Genomic DNA, 22,313 nt, shown 5'->3' on the forward strand with positions numbered 1-22,313 from the left:
CACACACATACATCATATACGCATACCTCCCAACTGTCCCTTTTTCGGAGGGACAGTCCCTCTTTTGACAGCTCAACCTGCAGTCCCTCATTTGTACTGGAAAGTCCCTATTTTCTCAGCACTGAACTGCCAGAAAAAGAAACCAAGTTTCTCACTTAATTGGCTTTTAGCAGAGAGCACAGAACGGCTAACAGGTGCAAATAAGATACTTTATAACAATTTTAAGACACAAAAAAACTGTTTAGATAAGGGGAAATATTTTCAAACTTTCATAACCTGCCAAATTTTGTAAAATGAACATGGTAATTAGGGGGGGTGGCCACATAAAGGGGCGTGGTCAAAAATTTAGCTGTTGTACCTGCAAAAAATTTTTTTGTCCCTCTTTTAACTTCCAAAATTTTGGGAGATATGCATACATTTTTGGGGCATGGGGCTTTTACACATTCATGGCACTCACACCTACTTGCCCATGTACACACAAGCATATTACACGCACTTATACATACAGTTTTGTAGATTTTTTTTTTTTTATCTTTTGACATTGCTATTGTGAATAGCCTATTACTTTCCTTAGGGATTTTATTGCATTTTTAGGTCTGCATAGGTGTTGCTCACTTGATTTTGCTTGGCAAATCAGTTAAATTTTTATGCATAAAATATGTTCAGAAAGCTGTAGGTAAAATAAAAATCCCCCAACGAAAATGCGATTTTTGCTGACACTTAAAAGGTTAATGCAATAATTCAGCATTTTCTGCAGCACTAGATGTAGTAATATGTGCAACGTGTTATACTGTAGCCAGTATATCATGATCAATGATAAACATCCTCTCACCGATAGATAATTATCATTTGCATAGAAATTATATTCACCCCTTTTAATAACATCTTAGTGAAAATGTTTACAGTAAAATGCCCTATAATAACATGTTTTGAAAAGAGTCTCAGGAAACAGGAAAAAGAACAAATGCTCCCTTCAAGCAAAATATATATTTAATGTTCAGCTAAGGCAACTACCATGTAAAATGAGTTAGAAATTGCGGCACCATGTGAGGCACCATTAGTCACACTATAAACATTCCAGTAACTGTACAAGACATAGCCATTGCTTCTTTGCAGACATAAATAACACAAGCCCTGCAGTAACCTGCTGCAAAAAGAAATCTATTTATTTGCTACAGTTGAGTTCAGGCCAGATCTGCCCATAACCTTTACCAATTTTTAATATGCCCTACCCTGAGCAGAAAACCAGGATAGTGACATAGGGCATCCATACAGCACAAGTGGATAAGATTTGAAATAGACAGGGAACCCTAGAGTGACCACACGCTGGATTTTAGTGTTATTACAAAAAGACAAGTAAAAGAGAGTCCATAATATTATTCACCCATATAATTACCCCTCTTATTAGGGTTAAGGTTCTTTTGAGAATGCAGACAAGGAATCCACACCAAGTGTACTGTGAATATATATTGAGTAAAACATTAAGTGATTGTTACAATACTAAATGATTAAGCTAAAACAATATAGTATACAGAATACAATATATACAGTTACAGAGTAATTATATTGTCTACATTATCATTACACAAGAGTGTATTTAGGTCTAGTGGTGCCCTAGGCAGCGGACTTGCGAGCTCTCCTCTTGACGTCTGCAGAAGTGATGTCACGGCACAATGCACATGACATCACTTCCGTCTAGCGACGATCAGTGGACCCCCTACTCCCCACCTCTGCTTCCAGGTTGGAAGCATCAGACGCCAAATACATATAGGCATCTGAGGGCTTTAAGGCGCCCTTAAACCTGCTGCCCTAGACACAGGCCCTTGAGTGCCCATATGGTAAATAAGGCCCTGTCGATACCACCAAAGTAAGGGAAAAAAGTATCAAGGGTCACTTGCATCTCTCTACTGCAGGTCCATCATGGCTTCCCTCTGGGTTAATCTGTTAGCTCATTCTCCCATCTTCACATCAGCCTTTGCAACTCTCAAATGCACAGTCAAGACAACTATCAAATGCTTACTTTTATGCAGGTTTAACAGTTCCTGCCCCCAGAATAAGTCCCAACTGGTCAGATATGGATGATAAAAAGACCCGTGTAAAGGCTTTTTGCATACAGGAATGAGTTTTATGGCTGCTGTTGGAGTGGGTGTGCGGGCCCATTGCCATCTCAGGGGCACAAGACCCAGTCAGAGCTCCCCAATACCGTATTGTAGTAGAGCAGGCACTCAAAGAAGAATCTTCCAGACAGACATGTAAAATGAAGAATGTAGTTTATTAGGTACACCAAGGCACAACCTTACACATTTCATAGCTCACAGACACTTAATCATAGGCTCATTCAGAGGTCCTCCATACAGAAAACTCAGCACAACCCACCTCTCCCCACACATGCGCCCAGTATCTTTTTTGTGACTGTGACTGTGGGGGGGAGGGGAGTGAGAGCAGTGTCCCACCAACCCAGTCTGACCCTGGCTGCTGTAGCCAAGATACAGCTTACTATTTATAGGATTACAGTTGATATTGAAATTTTGACTTTGGGTGTAACTTAAAATGTAGCATCCTGGGACAACTGTTTTTCTTTAAGCATACGTTACCCATATACTATGCATAAAACATAATAGATTTGAAAACACCCCCATACCTACCTACCTAATAGCACAACCATGATAAGCAATTTCTTACACCTCCTTATATTATGTTTGCAGCTGTCTCAGAAGTAAAGCAGTTATTTTCGATTAAAGTTAAAGTTTAATATGTTATAGAGTGCCCAATTCTAGGCAACTTTTAATTTGGTCTTCATTATTTATATTTCTTATAGTTTTTTTATTATTTGCCTTTTCCTTCTGAATCTGTGCCACTGACCCAATCTAAGGGACAAATACTATGTAAAGCTACAAATGTATTGTTACTTTTTATTACTCATCTTTCTGTTCAGACCCTCTCCTAGTCATACTCCAGTCTCTTGTTCAAATAAATGCATGGTTGCTAGGAGAATTTGGACCCTAGCAACCAGATTAATTCATTAATTAATTGCAAACTGGAGAGCTGCTGAATAAAAAGCAATAAAACTCAAAAACCACAAATAATAAAAATGAAAACCAATTGAAATTGATTCAGAATATCACTCTTTACATGATACCGAAAGTTAACTCAAGGGCGAGCAACCCCTTTATGTACCACTAAAACCACTAATGATAATGAAGATAAAGAGTAAAAGATTAAAGAGCTCCTTAAAGGAGAACTAAAGCTTAACTATAGAAGTAGGCTAGAAATGTTGTACAGTACATTATGTTTCTGTACCAGTCCAAGGTAACCACATCCCTTTAGCAGTAAAGATCTAAAGATGACCCAGCAGCCCCCCATCTTCTTTTCTGCTGATTCACTGCACATGCTCTGTGCTGATGTCACTTACTGAGCTTAGGGACCAACTCACAATATACACATAGAATATAAATGTCACAATATAAGGCTGATTAGTATATTGCAGCACAGAAACCAGTGCAACAAGCATAATAATTTAATAATCAGCCGTGTAGTATAAGCATATATTACAAACCAACCTCATTTTCTGCTTGTAAATTTGCAACAACCCCTAAGCTTAGCTTCTCAACAGCTGCTCAGAGCCCACTGAGCATGTGAGTGTCGCAGGCACTTTCCAAGATGGTGACCCCCCTGTGACAAGTTTGAAGTCCTGGATCATTGCTGCTTATGACGAGCTGAAACGTTAGGCTGGTACAATAAATTCAGTATGTAGAGTATGGCATTTGTCATATTAATTTTTAGGGTTTAGTTCTCCTTTAAGATTTATCTCTCTTTGAAACAATCACATCTATACCGTGCAGTTATCCACTAGTTATCCACTAGGGCCCTCTGCTTAATGAACAGGAAAAACCAACCTATATATATATTTTTTGTAAAAGGATTAGGCAGATGAATCGACCACTGGTTGAAATGGCACAAACTTTTCTTTGTTGCATTATTAAGGAGCCACCTAATTATGTTGCCTGGAGTGTCAGGGCACACAGGCAGATCTGAGGAGATTAGGAGCCCGGGCGTCAAATCTCCTCTTCTTCGGGGCGACTAATCTCCCTGAACTGCCTCTCCTGCTGGCTGGCGGGATGGCACTCGGAACGATTTGTTGCCATCCAAAGCTGCAATTTACATTTTAGCTGGCAGGGAGGCAGGGGAGGCAGTTCGGGGAGACTAATCTCCCTGAATCTGTCTGTGTGCCCTGACCCTTAAGCACAAACAAAATTATAGGACTTTATCCAAGGTATGGTTGGGGGGGCCTATTTGGCACCACTGTTCTCCTTTATAACATTGTAGCAATTTGTGTTTCAGTTTACACATTCCATATAAATACTTACAAAATAAGATGTGAAAACTGATGAAGAACAGAATTCTGGAGTTGGCTTTTTTTTTAGATATTTTAGAGTTTCTTTTGCGCTTTAAGGCACTATAAATATCTGTGACCTCTTGAAACCTGTCACTGTAATTTTTCATTTTCATTCTTTTTTTTTTGTCAGTATGTCTTTGCTGAACCACAGTTGTGACCCAAACTGCGTGATTGTTTTTGAAGGCACATGTCTGCTTCTCCGCACTGTCAAGGAAATCCCAAAGGGAGAAGAGGTAAGATAATTAACCTGTCCTTCTTTCTGTCACAAACACCTGGAATGGACAGTACGCACCCATTTACATTCCTGACTGCTGCCTCATCAGCAATATATATATATATATATATATATATATATATATATATATATATATATATATATATATATATATATATATATATATATATATATTCTCTAAGTGTTCCTATCTGACTGGTAAATTATGATACATAAAATTGCCTGAATTTTCTGTGGGTTGTCTGTGTCATTACTTGGCATAAATCTCACCCTGTCATGATACATTCCCAAGTGTCTTTCTTATTCTTTATGTAGACACCATTTGTAGACACCATTTCGATTTCTTCTGGGGAAAATATACTTGAAACATAAAGCAAAGTTCTATTGAATAGCCATTTGTGCACTACAGCCACTGCGATAAATCTTAAAATATACAATGGAAGCTGCAAGCTTAAAGATAATACCTCATGTGATTTGGTATGATTGCCCTTTAGATGATAGAAATTATTAAGGAATATTCTTCCTTGGTCAAAGATAAAAAGGTACATCTGCAGCAGAAGGAACATAGAGCTAATGTTTTTATGAACTAATGTACAGAACAAGTAGAACTTGTCTCCAGAGTGGAGATTATGGTAGATAGAACAAGCAGTAACCTAGGATATATGGATGTGGAGCTCACCATGTAATTCCCCTCTCTCCTGAACTTTATTTTCTGTTCTTTCCTGCCACAAATCCTAAACAGATTAAGGATGTTCCTGTGTATTTAAAGGGTTGGTTTAATTAAAATTTACTGTTATCTAGTGTGTTAAATCATAAGCTGCTGTCATTTATAATTATAATACAAATATCTTTCTATAGATTTCAAGTGAGTGTATCTTGTTATGTTGTTGGTTTCACTGGTGTTTTTTTTTTTTTTTTATTCCACTGCACAGCAATGCAAGTGTAAATTAAATATATGCTATGAGTCTGTACAAGCAAGAGCTGACATGAATGCAAACATAAAATCAACATACTACATGGTTAATGAGAAAATAACCAACTTAGAATTAGATTTATTCTCCAATTTATGTTTTTTTTTCTAAACTGAATATATCTTTAAGGATGCTATTTAAGGGACTGTTAGTAACTATATGTCTTACTGTTAGTAACTATATATTTGCATTTGAGATGTTGCAATACAACGTGTATATACTGCCTCAAACAGGCCTTGACAGTATTGTAAAAGATTATGATACAGAACAAAATATAAAATAAAAATATCTTTGTGTTATGGTTATTTATGCAACTTTTGGTGATTGTAAATAACATATTACAAAGCTAATATATCAATATCCTTATCTTTGCAAATGGAGAGTTTTAATTGGCAAAATCTGGAAATCAACTTTTTTTTCCACCTTTGAATTAACTTATAGGGGGTTATTTATCAAAATGTGTATTTGTGTAATTTTAGAGGAGAGCTGGAAGTGCTGGCACTGGAGGGGAAACATGATCTGATTGGTGTTGCCGAAACATGGCTGAATGAGTTGCATGACTGGGCAGTTAATATTAGTGGCTATACCTTGTTTCGGAGGGACAGAGGCAATAAAAAAGAGGAGGGGTATGTGTGTTTTGAAAGCTTATATAAAAGAAGGAGGTGATGTTAGAAAATGAGGGGGCTGAAGTCTTATGGGTAGAGTTCTTCACTGATTGTAAAGAATTCATGAAGGCTAGGTCATGTCAGAGAAATATGATTGCTTTTCATGATGAGGTAAGTAAGATGCTGGACAGCAGGGGGCACAGTAGATGCAATCTATTTGGATTTTACAAAAGCGTTTGATACAGTGCCCCACAAACTACTGCTTAATTAAGCTATTGGGCTTAATGAAGTTGCATGCACATTGATAGGAAACTGGCTACAGGATCAGGTACAGAGGGTGGTTGTTAATGGTACATTCTTTACTTTGTGTAAGCTTTTTGGTGGGGTACCTTAGGGTTCTGTATTGGGTTCACTTCTATTTAACTTGTTCATTAATGAATTAGGGGAGGGTATTGTAAGTAATGTATCAGTGTTTGCAGATGACACAAAACTATCCAGCCCAATTAATTCCATACAGGATGTGGCATATTTGCAGCAGGTTCTTGAAAAACTGGCAATTTGGGCAGCTAAGTGGAAGATGAGATTCATGTTGATAATAATAAAGTCATGCACCTGGGATGTAAAAATATTCAAGCCACTTATACCCTAAATGGGACTGTACTAGGCAAATCCATTAGGGAAAAGGACCTTGGAGTCCTTGGAGATTATAAACTTGGCTGTAGCAAGCAATGCCAGTCGTTAGCTTCAAGGGCAAACAAGTTCTAGAATATGCTGTGCAGTTTTGGTCTCCAGCGCTCAAACAGGACATTATGGAATTCGAGTGGGTACAGAGAAGGGCAACTTAGTTGGTAAAAGGTATGGAAAATCTGAGCTATGAGGAAAGACTGGCCAAGCTGGGGTTGTTCACACTGGATAAATGGCTCTTAAGGGGGTTATGATAACTATGTATAAATATATAAGGGGATCATACAATAACCTCTCTAATGCTCAGGGCCGGATTTGAATTGCGGGCGCCCCATGAAATCACAGTTTATTCAGCTTTTTTGTTAGTTTACAAGTGCTACAAGTACTTAAAACTCTAAAACCTTGATTTACATAAATTAAAAAAAATTACATTGAAAAAAAACAACTACGTCAACTCCAGTCCCAGGCCTTCAACCAGGTTCCTCTACATGCACTGAGATAGGTAGTGTAGGCATGCAGTGACAAAAGCAACACTAACAGCAGCTTCTAGGGGCAAGATGATTGAGCAGCACCTATAGCATCACTGTCTTTCATCACCACTATGGGCTGTGCTTTTAAATTGCACCAATAACATTGCCTGTCAGCATTGCTATTTTTACATATTAAATTGAACATTTTGACATTAGAAAGTGGTGAGGATATATTTTACAATTTCATGTGCATATTTATTCTAAAGTGCTTTGTAAAAGACTTACAACAATAAGATGTTACTTTTACCACCATGGTAGCCTTTCTGTCACCGCTATCTAAATCTCAGGCAAATGAATAACTGCCTTGTATAGCCTACAGTCTAATTCTTTTGTAGCTACAGGCAAATTTGTACATTATTAAAGTTATTTGTACATTATTGTACATTATTAAAGTCATTATAAGCAAACCAATGAACTATCCTTAGGCTTTTGTATCTCAACATATTTATTATGCATTCTTTTAGTTACCTTTTCATAAATTGTATATGAGGAGCATATGTAATACTAATAGTTCTTGACAGTGGTACTTCTTTAATATGCAGCAAATCAGAATTTATACCGTGATTTATATATGAATATATAAAATTAGAATAGGTCAAATTCTTACTCTATAATTTTCAGTGGGTTGAAAAATTGCCATAGACAGCTCCCATTGACTTCAGCTTATAGATGGCAAAATTTTACATTCAAGCATTACTATTTTTTGCGCTCAATAAATTTATAGTAAAATATGAGTTTTTCTAAGCGTAATTCAAATTCATGAGTTTTTGTGCAAAAAAAAATCTCCCCCATAGTATCATTTTTCCACAAGTGTACTCACCAATGTTTGCTGATCATGTTAAAAACCTGACATTACATCTTACTCACTTTACAATACAATGTACATTTTGGTGTGGCAAATCAATAATTCTGGTGCCCTATCTTACAAAACTGCTTACATATTGCAAAACCCAAAAAATCCTCAGTTACAGAGGTAATTGCAGTTTATTAAACCGTTTCTAGCTCTGGTGTTATTTCTGGCACAATTTATCAGTTTCTATCACTATAGTAAATGGACACCTAAGTGTGATGATGGCATTGTTGTTAAGCAGAACTGGAATTTGTCTTGTGATAAAGGTGGAAATGCTTGTAGTGTGGGTTGAAGTGATTACAGTCATGGTAGAGCTAATGCAGCATATCTTGATATATTATTGGCATTTAGTAGCAATTAAAAATCACAATGAGCATATGTTAGCTCCATTGGAGATTCTTGTTTCAAGGATACAATGGAGTTTGCGTTGGTGGGATAGAGATTACCAACACAGTGAAGATAATGTTGCATAGCTTGAAAAATTCTAGTTGCCTAGAAATGTCAAAATGCTAATATATATTAGATAAAATACATAAGTCTGTCTCAATTTAAAGGCTGCAATTACCTTTTTTTCCCTCTGACAAAGAGGAAGTATTTGCAATATGTCAGACAAATCTGGTTGCCTGGAGTCATGAAAGAAAGGAAAAAATGTCAGTAGGGATGTAATCAGTATAAGCAATGATTGTGCTTGCAGCAAGAAAAATTATAAAAAACCTACTAAAGTAATGACTGAGATATTTTTCTAATATATTGAGCTCAAAATAAACAATGAGCAGGTCCTGCCTGAAGTTAAATCCTGTAGCAACTAACCTGAAAAATGGCTGCCAAAAATCTAATGTTGTTATCCACCCTAACCAACTGCTAATGGATATTGGCTGTTCACTTGATAGAACTTCTGTTTGCTTATAAATCTGACTGTACTTCCTGGTATGTTTTTTCTCATTGCACACTCTTTTTTAAATTACTTACTACACTGGTGGTGCTGGCTAGGGATGGGCAAATTTCTTCATCTTGTTTCACCACGAAAATGACACCCATAGACTTGTATGGCATCGTGCGGCAAAAAGACAGGCGCCAAAAAAATTTTGCATTGCGGCAAAATTTTTTACTCCCATAGGCTTTAATGGGCGTCACCGACATTTCTGCGTCAGCAAATTTTTAACAAAACGGGTCAAATTCGCCCATCCCTAGTGCTGGCCTGTCGTATGACCATCAGCATCCTCACAGCAGTATAGAAGATAAAACGAAGCTGTACAATTATGTGCAGGTGGGGGGATTACCCCATTTATTTTGACCACCTGTGCATCAAAGTTTCAGGGGGTGCAAAGTTTCCTTAGCTACACATGGAACTGTGGATTGTTTGCATTCCAAGCCTCTTTCTCTTTCTGGAAAATGGGAGGTGGGACTTTGTTGTCTTTAAAGGTGTTGCATGTTTTTACTGTTTTATCCACGTGAAGGGTGGGTTGTGCTCCCAAAACGTTGATGCACAGGTGGTCTCAATAAATTGTGTAAGCTCCCAGACTGAGTATAATTGTGTGTGCGGCTCTGTTCTAATCTCTGTACTGCTGCGTGGTCTTCCCAGTAGCCTTTCACAAATCAAGGGCAACTTGCAACAAATCCCTGTGTGTTTCTGTTTCTAGCTTCCTTACGAGTTTTTACATAAGATTCTCTGATTTCAAAGCTACTCTGTTAAAAACCCTAAATGACTGCACAGGGTTTGCTCAAACGCTGGTATAAAGAGGCACTATAAGCTTGCACACATTTACCCTCCATTAAAAAAAGAGCACCACAGACGAGAATGCAGAACTGGTGATACTGTAGTCCCAGGCCTGGAGGAAATGAATGTTATTCACAATTGTAATAAAAAATGTAGGAACCACAAATGACAAAAGAACAGGATCCGAATATACTCAATATAATTATTTTTCATTAACGACATCAACTAGCAAAGGCTTTATAGGCCTAAACAAATGACATATAAACATCATTATATGGTAACATCAACGTCTAAACAAAACCTGCCTAACAGCTAGTTGATTCAGAGGAAGATAAAAACTCTGAAGCCATCTCAATATGCCTGAGAGGGAAAATGTATTGAAACCAGCACCTGGCACTGAAGACTATAAATGCATAGCATGTTCTGTTTTTTAATAGAACTCAAAACTGACCCATTTCACTTTGCCGAAAATTTGTGAAATGAGCATTTGCAAGAATTCAAGTTTATGGGTGTCAAATTTTTTTTTGTCAAGTGACAATTTTTTTCACCTATTGGTGTTTAAGGGCATATTTTTGGGGTGAAACTCTGCAAATAAATTTGCTCATGACTTCAAAACCTTGCTGGCTTTTGCTGCTGCTGACCGGCATTGCTTGCTACATATAAGTACCCCTCATGTAGTCCAATTAAGGGTATAAGTAGCTTCCATCTAGCCACCCAGATTGATATTTTATTCTTAAACCTCCTGCATGGATGCCACATGCTGAATGGAATTAATGGGCCTTACCTCTTGTATTGGTTATTGGTTGTTTTTGTATATTTTCTGGTACATTTAATATACACACCCATTTAGTGTATATTACTGTGGAATATATTGGCATTTTTTTAATACATAATAATACTCTGCAATCACCAAGTTATTTATGAACAAATCAAGTGCACGTAAGAGGAAAATACCCTGTGGCACCCCACTAAGAAACTACTTCTTATAGTAAGTGCCTCAGAGAGGGAAAAGATTCATAGCATGTTGTGTCCCAGCCAGTGCCGTGACCAGTCAGGTTGCCTAGGTTGCCTGGCCCGGCTCTGACCCAGATTGATATTTTTCTCTTGATCCTCCTGCAAGGATGCCACATGCTGAATGGCATTAATTTGCCTGCATAGTTTTGAGTCATCATTTCCCTCTTTACCTCTTGTAATGGTTATTGGTTGTTTTTGTATGTTTTCTGGTATGTTTAATATATACACTAATTTAGTGTATTTTGCTGTGGGATATATTGGCAGTTTTATAATACATAATAATAATCTGCAATCAACAATATATTGTTTATAATGCCCACCTCCAAGTTATTTATGAACAAATCAAGTGCACTCAAGAGGACAATACCCTGTGACACCCCACTAAGAAACCCTACTTATACTAGTAAGTAGAGAATATACCATTTACAACTACCCCCTGTACATGATCCAGTTTCCTATCCATGTACGGACAACATTGGCAACATTTAGCAAAATCCAGGGAGATCACATCTACTGCAACCCCTCTGTCCAACTTCCAAAATGAAAGGCAATTAAGTTTGTCTGAAATGACCTATGCTTCATTAGCCATGCTGATTACTTTTTCATACCCTAAGTCTACTAGAAAATCATGTGAACATTAAATAAACCCAATAGGCTGGTTTTCCTTCCAATGAAAAAAACAGCCTGTTTGGTTTATTCAATGTTTACATGATTTTCTAGTAGACTTAGGGTATGAAGATTCCCATTATTATGGAAAGATCCATTATCCGTATTACCCCAGGTTCCGACCAAAATGCAGTGTTTCCTCAGAACTCTAGCATAATTGTGGGCATGTTCTAAGTTGTTTCCACCTATTCTTGTGAGTGATGCACCAATAGAGATGCAAATGAGGATTTATTTTGGTAAATCGCACACAACTGGTGGTATGTGCTATTACTCAAGATCTGTATGAGAATGATGTTACTCCTAGCATGCAGTTTTAATAATGTCATTAGCATCCTATAAACTTGCCACTAGTCAGTTGGCGGAATCCAAGGAAACCTGGAATTATTGAAGGTTCAGACTGACGGTAATTTTAGGGTTCCCATGTATTGTTTTGTCTTGCCTATATTTCATCAGGTTAAAGGAGCACAGTGGTTCTTGCCAGAAGTTTAAAGGAATGTATATGATCACAAATGCTTTTATGAATCTTTGAGCTCACAGTTCTGTGTCTATTTGTGCACAATGCACTTTCAGTCCTAAATGAGGCATTACACATTTTGAAGTGCTTGCCTTTTAAAGCAAAATAAAGAAAAGTATACCAAGTAACGCTGACAGGAGTATTTAAAGAAAGGAAGACCAAAATCTAATGGATGATTAATTGGACAAGCTGGTAGGAGCACTGTCCTGTCCTGTTCTTGCATTGTTTTTCGTAGGATGATTATGCTGTAGTCCAGATATCATGTAGCCTAAAATCTGGTAATATGTCATGAAGTAAATCATATGCAGATTGAAATGCATAGCAAATGGGCGCCACCCTAGCATTTTCCAGCTTTGCATAAGTCTGGGCACGAAATGAGGTTCCATCTGCCAATATTTTAGGTGGCAACAATGAGACATACTCATCTGAGGACATTGTCTCTTATGCCAGACCTTAATGGCAGTTTGTTTGACCTTGTGCATGTCAGTATGGTTTGCTTGTTTTCCTCATAGTTAATTTATGTTGCTCTGCGTTATATTGGCATAAATATTTTATGTGTAAACATGATTTTTTTTCACACTGCTCAGAAAAAGGATTTTATGCTGGATAAATAAATTAAACATTTTTTCAGTTTTAATTTGTTGCAGTCAGGGTCAGACTAGGCCGGCGCAGCACCGGAAAAAAACCCAGCCGCCTCAGACCCACTCCCTCTTCTTACCTCCCTCCCTAAAGCTGGTTACACTGAATCGCCATAAAAAGTAAGCGCTTGCAGGGGGTGGTGGAGAAGACTTTATGGCTGGGAAGCCCGGGGGTTTGTATGAGGCCCCTGATGCTGCAGGCCCGGAGGGCCCTTGGACCCCCAGCCCGACGCTGTACCCAGTCTATTTCCATTGTATTCATTCAAGTATATCCTGCATTACATACAGGTGTCTGTACAATATGAAATCTGAGTATGTTATACGGTTGAGTAACAGCAAGCATACTTACTGTTCAAGGTACAGTATATGTGTAGGTTTTTATTTCCTTTGAAAATGCTTCTTTGGCCTTTTCCTTTCTTTCTTTCTTTCTTTCTTTCTTTCTTTCTTTCTTTCTTTCTTTCTTTCTTTCTTTCTTTCTTTCTTTCTTTCTTTCTTTTTCTTTCTTTCTTTCTTTCTTTCTTTCTTTCTTTCTTTCTTTCTTTCTTTCTTTCTTTCTTTCTTTCTTTCTTTCTTTCTTTCTTTCTTTCTTTCTTTCTTTCTTTCTTTCTTTCTTCAGGGCAATCTAAGTATTGATTTATTTAAAATTTAATTAAAGGCATGATTAATGTATTTTATCCGGTACCGATCTGCTACAAAATAGAAACCATTCATTTTATTGTCGCTTGGAGCTCTCAACTTCATCTATGAGGGATCCAAAAACACTCTCAGAATGCCAAGTTTTGAATGTTAAGAACCGAGTACACAACAGTGCTTCTTGATTAAATATTAGCAACAACAAAGACACCATCCGCTTTAAGGTGGCCATAGATGCAAAGATCCTATTGTACGAATCGAGGATTCGTAAGACTTTGGACCATGTGTGGAGAGTCCCGACATTTTTCGTTTGGTCGATCGGACAGGTTTGATTTTGTCCCGACTGTCCCGTCGGAGCCCATTGCGCTCTCATCAAAATCCGATCATTCGGCCATAGGGCCGAACGTTCAGATTACCCCCGATACAGCCGTGCCCATTAGTGGCATATCGGGGAAATATTGGCTCGTTTAGCGATGTCGCCAAACATGCGGATCTTTGCGTCTATGGCCATCTTTAGGCAAAGCACAATATGCTGCTATCTGCTACTACCTAAACCACCAACTAAACCTTTGCATGAGAAGACATTCCCCTGAAATCCCTCCAAATGTTCCAAGATTATCTCCCATTGAAATCAAATAATAAAGATAATCCTGAATTAGTGGCCTGCCCCCCCCCATTGCAGTGATATTTTCAATGCTTATTTATTGCACTGGATTCAGCTGGAAATTAAATAATCTGTAAAATAATTGCAGCTCTCTGATGTCCCCAGGTACAGAAAGTAAGTGAACTCTTCACTCAAAAATGGAGGCTTGGCCATTTAGAATTTCCAAATATCAAGTCACTTTTAGCAGTCTGGACCAGTCAAACTTTTATGAGCTGTGACTATTGACCTTGTTATAATCTATATATAAGTGTCGGACTTGTTATCCAGAATGTTTGGGACCTGGGGTTTTCCAGATAACAGATTCTTTCTTCATACCTTAAGTCTACTAAAATAAAATAATTTAAACATTAAATAAACGTAGAAGGCTTATTTTGATTAATTATATCTTAGTTGAACTCAAGTACACAGCGCTGTTATTGCAGACAGGATAACGAGTTTGCAGATAACAGATCCTATACCTGTATAATGAGTATGCTCACCAAGCAGGGCTTATTTTATGTCACAGATAAAAAATGGCGTCCATTAACTCCCTACTAACTTCTGGATACAAGCATGGCAAAATGAAGAAGGATGTAAGCAGAAACACACGGCTTTAAGGAGAAGAACATCATCCTTATATTTTGGCAGTATTTTCAAATAATAACTTTCCTTCTTTTTTTAAGTAGTATATTTGACCATAACAACCAATTAGCAATTGATTTTGATCAGTATAGTACATTACATGTTCCAAACAAAGCTAAGATCTGGTTGAGTGCAACCAGCAACAGTAGTGGTGCACATTAAAATTAGTTAGTAAATCAGTTCCGTAATGTGGTTCCCTGTACCTTTTAAATCAGTTCAGTCTGCAAATCTTATTGGAAATGAATTCTATTTTTTCTTTTTTATGGTTTAACTGCCCAAAAGCTAAATACTAAATAATTAAAAGGTGGAGATGTCACATCAATAAAATATTTTCTGATATTTATTTTTATATTATCTAAATGTTTTCCAATATTTATACAATGCATCGAAATGCATTTCTGCCAAAAATTAAAATTGTCCCTTTGTGTATATGGAAAATGTAACTAAGTTGTCCTTGTGGGCATAGAGTTGTATTCAGATACGTCTGTGAGGACTCTGCACCACTGTATCCCAGACAACTCTCGAAGAAAGATTTTTTTCTTTTGGAAAAATTTAAATTTATCTGTTTCCTCAAAACCACATTTATTATTACAGAAATACAAGAACTGTTTCAATTAATACCGCAATACTCTTGTTTTCTGATGAGCTTACCGAACAGTTATTGGTCTGAGATTGGAAATCAAATTTAGCAGTACAATTGCACTGGTGAAAAAAAACACTGTTTATTGGAAGGTATTGTAATTAGGATATGTGTGCTTGCCTGGAACAAATCCCTAATTAAATATTTATTTAAGACCACATAATAATTCACGCTAAAAATTGTTTAAATAACCTGTTGTACTGTGTAATCTGCTTAATTAAACCATCCCTGCTTCACTGCAGTCAAAAAAGATTACGAAATGCTTGTACTGTATTACAATGAAGTTCTGGACTAATTTATTGACTGATCACTGGCAACTGCACCAAAAATAATACTTTACAAAGATTGGAAGAAAACACTGAGACATGTTTGTGTACTATTTAAAGTAATTGTTTGAAACACTTCACAAATACATTTGTCAAGTGTATTCCCAGCTATTCCCAGCTATTCAACATTTTGCCCATTTATGAAAACGTTCCTGAAAGAATTTTTTTTTTATCAATCCTGATACTTGCATCAATTTGTCCAAGTATTTTGACTGGTTTGAGCAGATACATAGTTTATCTTGGTTCAAAAAGTCTATCAATTTCAACCCCTTCAAACAAACACAGTGCTACGGTGATTGGTTGCTATGGACAACATCACCGGTAATGTTTCTCTCTCCACTTTTTAAACAGCATGATAAATAGGCCCCATACTGTATGTATACAGACCAATATACAGTATGTAATCACGTATATAAACAGGTATATAACCTATATAAACCCAGAATGCTAAGGACCTGGGGTTTTCAGAATAAAGGATTTTTCTGTAATTTGTATCTTCATGCAATAGTTATACCGGTAGTCATTTAAACTTAATTTAAACATTAAATAAACCCGATAAGATTGTTTTGCCTCTAATAAGGATCAATTATATCTTAGTTTGGATCACATTCCAGGTACTGTTTCTTTCTGGATAGCGGGTTTCCAGACAACAGATCCCATGCATGAGCAACAGGGAGTGCATTCTTACTGCACTTGCACTTCTGTCTGGAGTCTTCATTAATGATTCCTATTTTCTTTTAATTGTGTTTACTTGTAACCTAATGTGCATTGTAATTCAACAGATGTAGCTGCCTTTGTCATTTAATTTAGAGACTTGCAGTACATTTCTGTTTGTTTGTTTTTTATCATTATTATTTTATCCACCCCATACATATGAAGGACTGTGGGACAAACAGGGATTAATTATATATGGTGGACCAAGTAACACGTAGAAAAGCAAGGTAATGGTCAAAGAAAATAGTCTTCACACTACTTTTAAATATAAACTACGGTGACTCCTTACAAAAGAAAGGCTTCTGTCTCTAGAAATAACCATGGGGATTTAAGAACTTATTAAGCACAGGTAGGGCAAAATAATGCCAGGGACTTTTGTCCTTTCGCAAATAACTTTCTATCTGTATTCTGAGCCTCCTGTTGGTCAATATCTTGCATCAAAATACGATATAAAATGAAATAACCATGGTTTTCTGTTTTAATAGGTAATGCGGTATTTTTCTGTGAAATTGTTTATTGTTGTGCAGGAAGTTGATATATATTGTAACTGTGAAAAGGGTTGGGCTGGAACCTTGCGTGCCTACCGGGGCTTCAAAATGAAGGTCCCTCCTGGCCGTCCCTAGGGGCCCCATACTGACGTCAAACTTTAGGCCTCAGTGCAAACCCTGCAGTGGCTCTTTATGGGGCAGCCATGCCCAGTCTAACCCTGTATACAGTACTACCACGTTTTCTAAATTAATCTTCAGTGCATTTTGGATATGTGTGGTCAGGTTTTATAAATTGTGGAGTCATCACTGTGGCATAACCAATTTGTTATTCACCCCTTAGTGATTATAATTGTTGCCACACCGGCCCAGGGTACTATTATAGTGATCCATTAATACCTGGAAGACAGTGGGCTCATGTCTTTTCCTTCCTTTTACCACAACCCCTACTCTTTCATATGCACTCTCACACCTACAATCTCACTTTCAGTTTTACTCTCATATTTAGTCTTTCACTCTATTTTCATTTTCTTGACCTATTTATTTTTCTTACAGCTAACCATAAGCTACATTGATGTAAAAATGCCCACGCAAGGACGCCGGGACCAGCTACAGCGCCAGTACTCTTTCACGTGTGATTGTCATCGATGCCTGATAAGAGATAAGGTACTGCTCATCAGCTCCAATAACCCAAAAACAAATGTATTTTCAGAACCCCATCTCCCACAACTAAATTGCTGATTTATTCTCATTTATCAAAATTGTGTGTTACTTAAAACCTTAACTGTGTACTAATTATATGTATATAAATATATAAATATATGTTAGTAACAGTCATTATTTTATTCATGCAAAACTAAATATGAGGGAAAAAAACCTTTTCTTATCCTATGGATAAACAATCAGATAAGATTTTCTCACAGAGCTAGATGTAGCCCATTATGTCTTGTGTACTTAGGACTTTTCTAATGCTTGGCAACAAAGGTCAATACTTTCTATATGTCATATCTCTACCACTTTGCTATGATCTTAATCTGTTTTAAGGCACAGGTTAGCACTGAAAGGACAGTAGAACTCGATGAGTACAGGTATGGACCCTGTTATCCAGAATGTTCGGAACCTGGGGTTTTCCGGATAATGGATCTTTCCATAATTTGGATCATGATACCTTTAGGGGCCCATTCACTAAGTTCGAGTGAAGGAATAGAAGGAAAAATACTCGAATTTCGAGTAGTTTTGTTGTGCTCCTCGACTATCGAATTGGCGTCAATTCGCTAAAAGTAGAATGATTTGAATAGATCGAGCGCAAAAACGCTGCTACTATTCGCCCATTCGATAGTCGAAGTACTGTCTCTTTTAAAAATACCTGCCTACTTCGCCACCCAAAACCTACCGAATTGCTTTAAAAAGCCTATGGGAATGTTTTGAGAATAAAGAGCAACAGCAACAACAAATTGCACCAAACAGTATACAGTCACATCATGGAAAAGACTTTAGAGACATTCTCCTGTTGATGAATGAAATTGCTGATATGGCGACAAAATTTAAAACAGATTTTGAGGACGTTAAAGTCCAAGTGCAGAATATTAAGGGGCAAATGATGGTGTTAAACCAAGAAGTAAGGAACTTAAATCAGAAATTGCAGAACTTAACACCTCCCAATGTGGCAGAGAGGATTCACTTTTCCTGGAAATCCTAACTAAATTGTTTCCAAAAATTAGATTGGAAGTTTTTGCCATGCCCCTGCTTAACTTAAGGCAGTTTTTTAGTCTCTAAAGCGATATCAGCAGAATTCAAGCAGCTTACAAAATTATTCAAATCCAAAAATTTAAATTCAAAATAAAAAAATGTTTTAAACTCTATTGTGTTTATTTTAGTTTTTTTCAACCGCAAGATATTTTGCATATTGTTTCAAAATGAGTACATAAAATATAGTTTTCTGGGGAGGGGATGTTGGTAAAGGGGGTACACAGTTTAACAGTTTGTCTGTGTTTTACCAATGTTGTTGGCAGATATCTCTGTTCGAGTTATGCTTGTCACAAAGTTTTATTGTATATATTCTATTTCAATATGCTCTTCCATTGTATTTGTTAATAAAGCCGTTAAGTACAGCATATTCTGTGTCAGCGTAATTCTTGCACTGGAAAATGATGTTGAATGTTGATAAATGCAAGGTTATGCACTTTGGCAAAAATAATATAAATGCAAGTTATACACTAAATGGCGGTGTGTTGGGAGTTTCCTTAACTGAGAAGGATCTAGGGATTTTTGTAGATAACAAGTTGTCTAATTCTGGGCAGTGTCATTCGGTGGCTACTAAAGCAAATAAAGTTCTGTCGGCATAAAAAAGGCATTAACTCAAGGGATAAACATAATAATGCCTCTTTATAGGTCCCTGGTGAGGCCTCATCTGGAGTATGCAGTGCAGTTTTGGACTCAGTCCTTAAGAGGGATATAAATGAGCTGGAGAGAGTGCAGGGATGTGCAACTAAATTGGTTAGAGGGATGGAAGACTAAATTAAGAGGGTAGACTGTCAAGGTTGGGGTTGTTTTCTCTGGAAAAAAGGCGCTGGCGAGGGGTCATGATTACACTTTACAAGTACATTAGAGGACATTATAGACAAATAGCAGGGAACCCTTTTACCCATAAAGATTCTCCATCAATATTGTATTCTTATGCTTTATAAGGTGTGTCAAAAATTCGAACAAAAAATCTTTTTCCTTTGTTTCATTGTTATATTGGTAGGGCTGTGATGTCATAATCACCTGATTGTCATGTGACCCAGCATTGTCAATTCGACTTCATTGTGCTTATCCTGCATCTGTGATGTCATAATCACCTGATTGTCATGTGACTCAGTGTTGTCATGGTGATATTGTTGTGATGCCATAAAGACTCACATCCTCTAACATCATTCTATTTGTGTCACTGAGCAGTTAGCAACAGAATCTCGTTCTCTTGCTTAATTGCAATTACTTTTACACATCAATTTCTAATTTCTAATTCTATAAAAGACAATTTTACATCAATGAGGAAGAACAAATCCACACTAAACAGACAGAATATGCAGTTTGCTAAACTGAGTCATCAATCTAAACCTTGTGGTACAGATGCTGAAGACAACAGATTAGTGCAAGTAGATCGCCGGGGTTTCATAAAAACAAAAAGGAGCATTGTCTTCAGTTTAACCATAGCAGTCACTATTTTTCTTGCAATCTTTCACTGCACGAATTCTCTAGCCATGGATAAAGGAGTCAAGGAGGGTGGGCACCAAAGCACAAGTACACCGGAAGGGACTTATGACAATAAAGAGCAGCAGCAACAACAAATTGCACCAAACAGTATACAGTTACATCATGGAAAAGACTTTAGAGACATTCTCCTGTTGATGAATGAAATTGCTGATATGGCAACAAAATTTAAAACAGATTTTGAGGACGTTAAAGTCCAAGTGCAGAATATTAAGGGGCAAATGATGGTGTTAAACCAAGAAGTAAAGGAACTTAAATCAGAAATTGCAGAACTTAACACCTCCCAATGTGGCAGAGAGGATTCACTTTTCCTGGAAATCCTAACTAAATTGTTTCCAAAAATCAGATTGGAAGTCTTTGCCATGCCCCTGCTTAACTTAAGGCAGTTTTTTAGTCTCTAAAGCGATATCAGCAGAATTCAAGCAGCTTACAAAATTATTCAAATCCAAAAATTTAAATCCAAAATAAAAAAAAACTTAAACTCTCTTGTATTTATTTTTTGTTTTTTCAACCGCAAGATATTTTGCATATTGTTTCAAAATGAGTACATAAAATATAGTTATCTGGGGAGGGGATGTTGGTAAAGAGGGTACACAGTTTAACAGTTTGTCTGTGTTTTACCAATGTTGTTGGCAGATATCTCTGTTCGAGTTATGCTTGTCACAAAGTTTTATTGTATATATTCTATTTCAATATGCTCTTCCATTGTATTTGTCAATAAAGCCGTTAAGTACAGCATGTTCTGTGTCAGCGTAATTCGTTCACTGGAAAATGATGTTGAAAGTTGATAAATGCAAGGTTATGCACTTTGGCAAAAATAATATAAATGCAAGTTATACACTAAATGGCGGTGTGTTGGCAGTTTCCTTAACTGAGAAGGATCTAGGGATTTTTGTAGATAACAAGTTGTCTAATTCTGGGCAGTGTCATTCGGTGGCTACTAAAGCAAATAAAGTTCTGTTGGCATAAAAAAGGGCATTAACTCAAGGGATAAACATAATAATGCCTCTTTATAGGTCCCTGGTGAGGCCTCATCTGGAGTATGCAGTGCAGTTTTGGACTCAGTCCTTAAGAGGGATATAAATGAGCTGGAGAGAGTGCAGGGATGTGCAACTAAATTGGTTTTAGAGGGATGGAAGACTAAATTAAAGAGGGTAGACTGTCAAGGTTGGGGTGTTTTCTCTGAAAAAGGATGCTGGCGAGGGGTCATGATTACACTTTACAAGTACATTAGTGGACATTTAGACAAAAGCAGGGGACCCTTTTTACCATAAAGATTTCTCATTATATTGGTATTCTTATGTCTTTATTAGTGTGTCAAAAATTCGAACAAAAATTTCAATGTTTCATTGTCTTATTGAGCTGTGATGTCATAATCACCTGATTGTCATGTGACTCAGGTTGTCATGGTGATCATTGTGTATGCATGCTATTCTAATCACCTGATTTCATGTGACTCAGTTGCAGAATTGTTCTATGCTATTGAATACTTCACCATTCCTACATAAAGACAATTAATCATGAGGAGAACAAATCCACACTGAACAGACGAAATGCAGTTCTAATGGTCATCAATCTAAACCTTGTGTACAGTGCTGAAGACACAGATAGTGCAATAGATGCCGGGTTTCATAAACAAAAAGAGCATTGTCTTCAGTTTAACCATAGCAGTCACTATTACTTGCATCTTCACTGACGAATTCTCTCCATGTATAAAGGAGTCAAGAGGGTGTGCACCAAGCACAATACACCGAAGACTTTTGACATAAAGAGACAGCAACAAAAATTGCACCAACATATAAGTACATCATGAAAAGACTTAAGACATCTCCTGTGATGAGAAATGTATATGGCGACAAAATTTAAACAGATTGAGGACGTAAATCCAAGTCAAAATTAAGGGGAAATGATGGTGTAAACAGAATAAGAACTTAATCAGAATTGCGATTAACACTCCAATTGGCGAGAGGATCCTTTCCTGGAATCTAACAAATTGTTCCAAATCAGATTGGAAGTCTTTGCCATGCCTGCTTAACTTAAGGCAGTTTTCAGTCTCTAAGATTCAGCAGAATTCAAGCAGCTTACAATTATCAATCCAAATTTAATCCAAAATAAAAATGTTAACTCATTGTTTATTTGTTTCACTGCAGATATTTGA

General features: G+C 37.0%; 1 protein-coding gene across 4 annotated transcripts in view; it reads left to right on the top strand.

The window, feature by feature from the left end:
- LOC108716123 (histone-lysine N-methyltransferase SMYD3) overlaps positions 1–22,313 on the top strand; it is a 325,190-nt gene that overhangs the window by 195,381 nt on the left and 107,496 nt on the right. For all 4 annotated transcript variants that reach the window (XM_041562757.1, XM_041562758.1, XM_041562759.1 and 1 more), the window contains exons 8-9: positions 4,527–4,629; positions 17,459–17,569. In XM_041562757.1, the coding sequence (XP_041418691.1) occupies positions 4,527–4,629; positions 17,459–17,569 (214 nt within the window). The remainder of the gene's footprint in view (positions 1–4,526; positions 4,630–17,458; positions 17,570–22,313) is intronic.

The sequence above is a fragment of the Xenopus laevis genome, chromosome 5L, assembly GCF_017654675.1.
Source record: "Xenopus laevis strain J_2021 chromosome 5L, Xenopus_laevis_v10.1, whole genome shotgun sequence".
NCBI lineage: Eukaryota > Metazoa > Chordata > Amphibia > Anura > Pipidae > Xenopus > Xenopus laevis.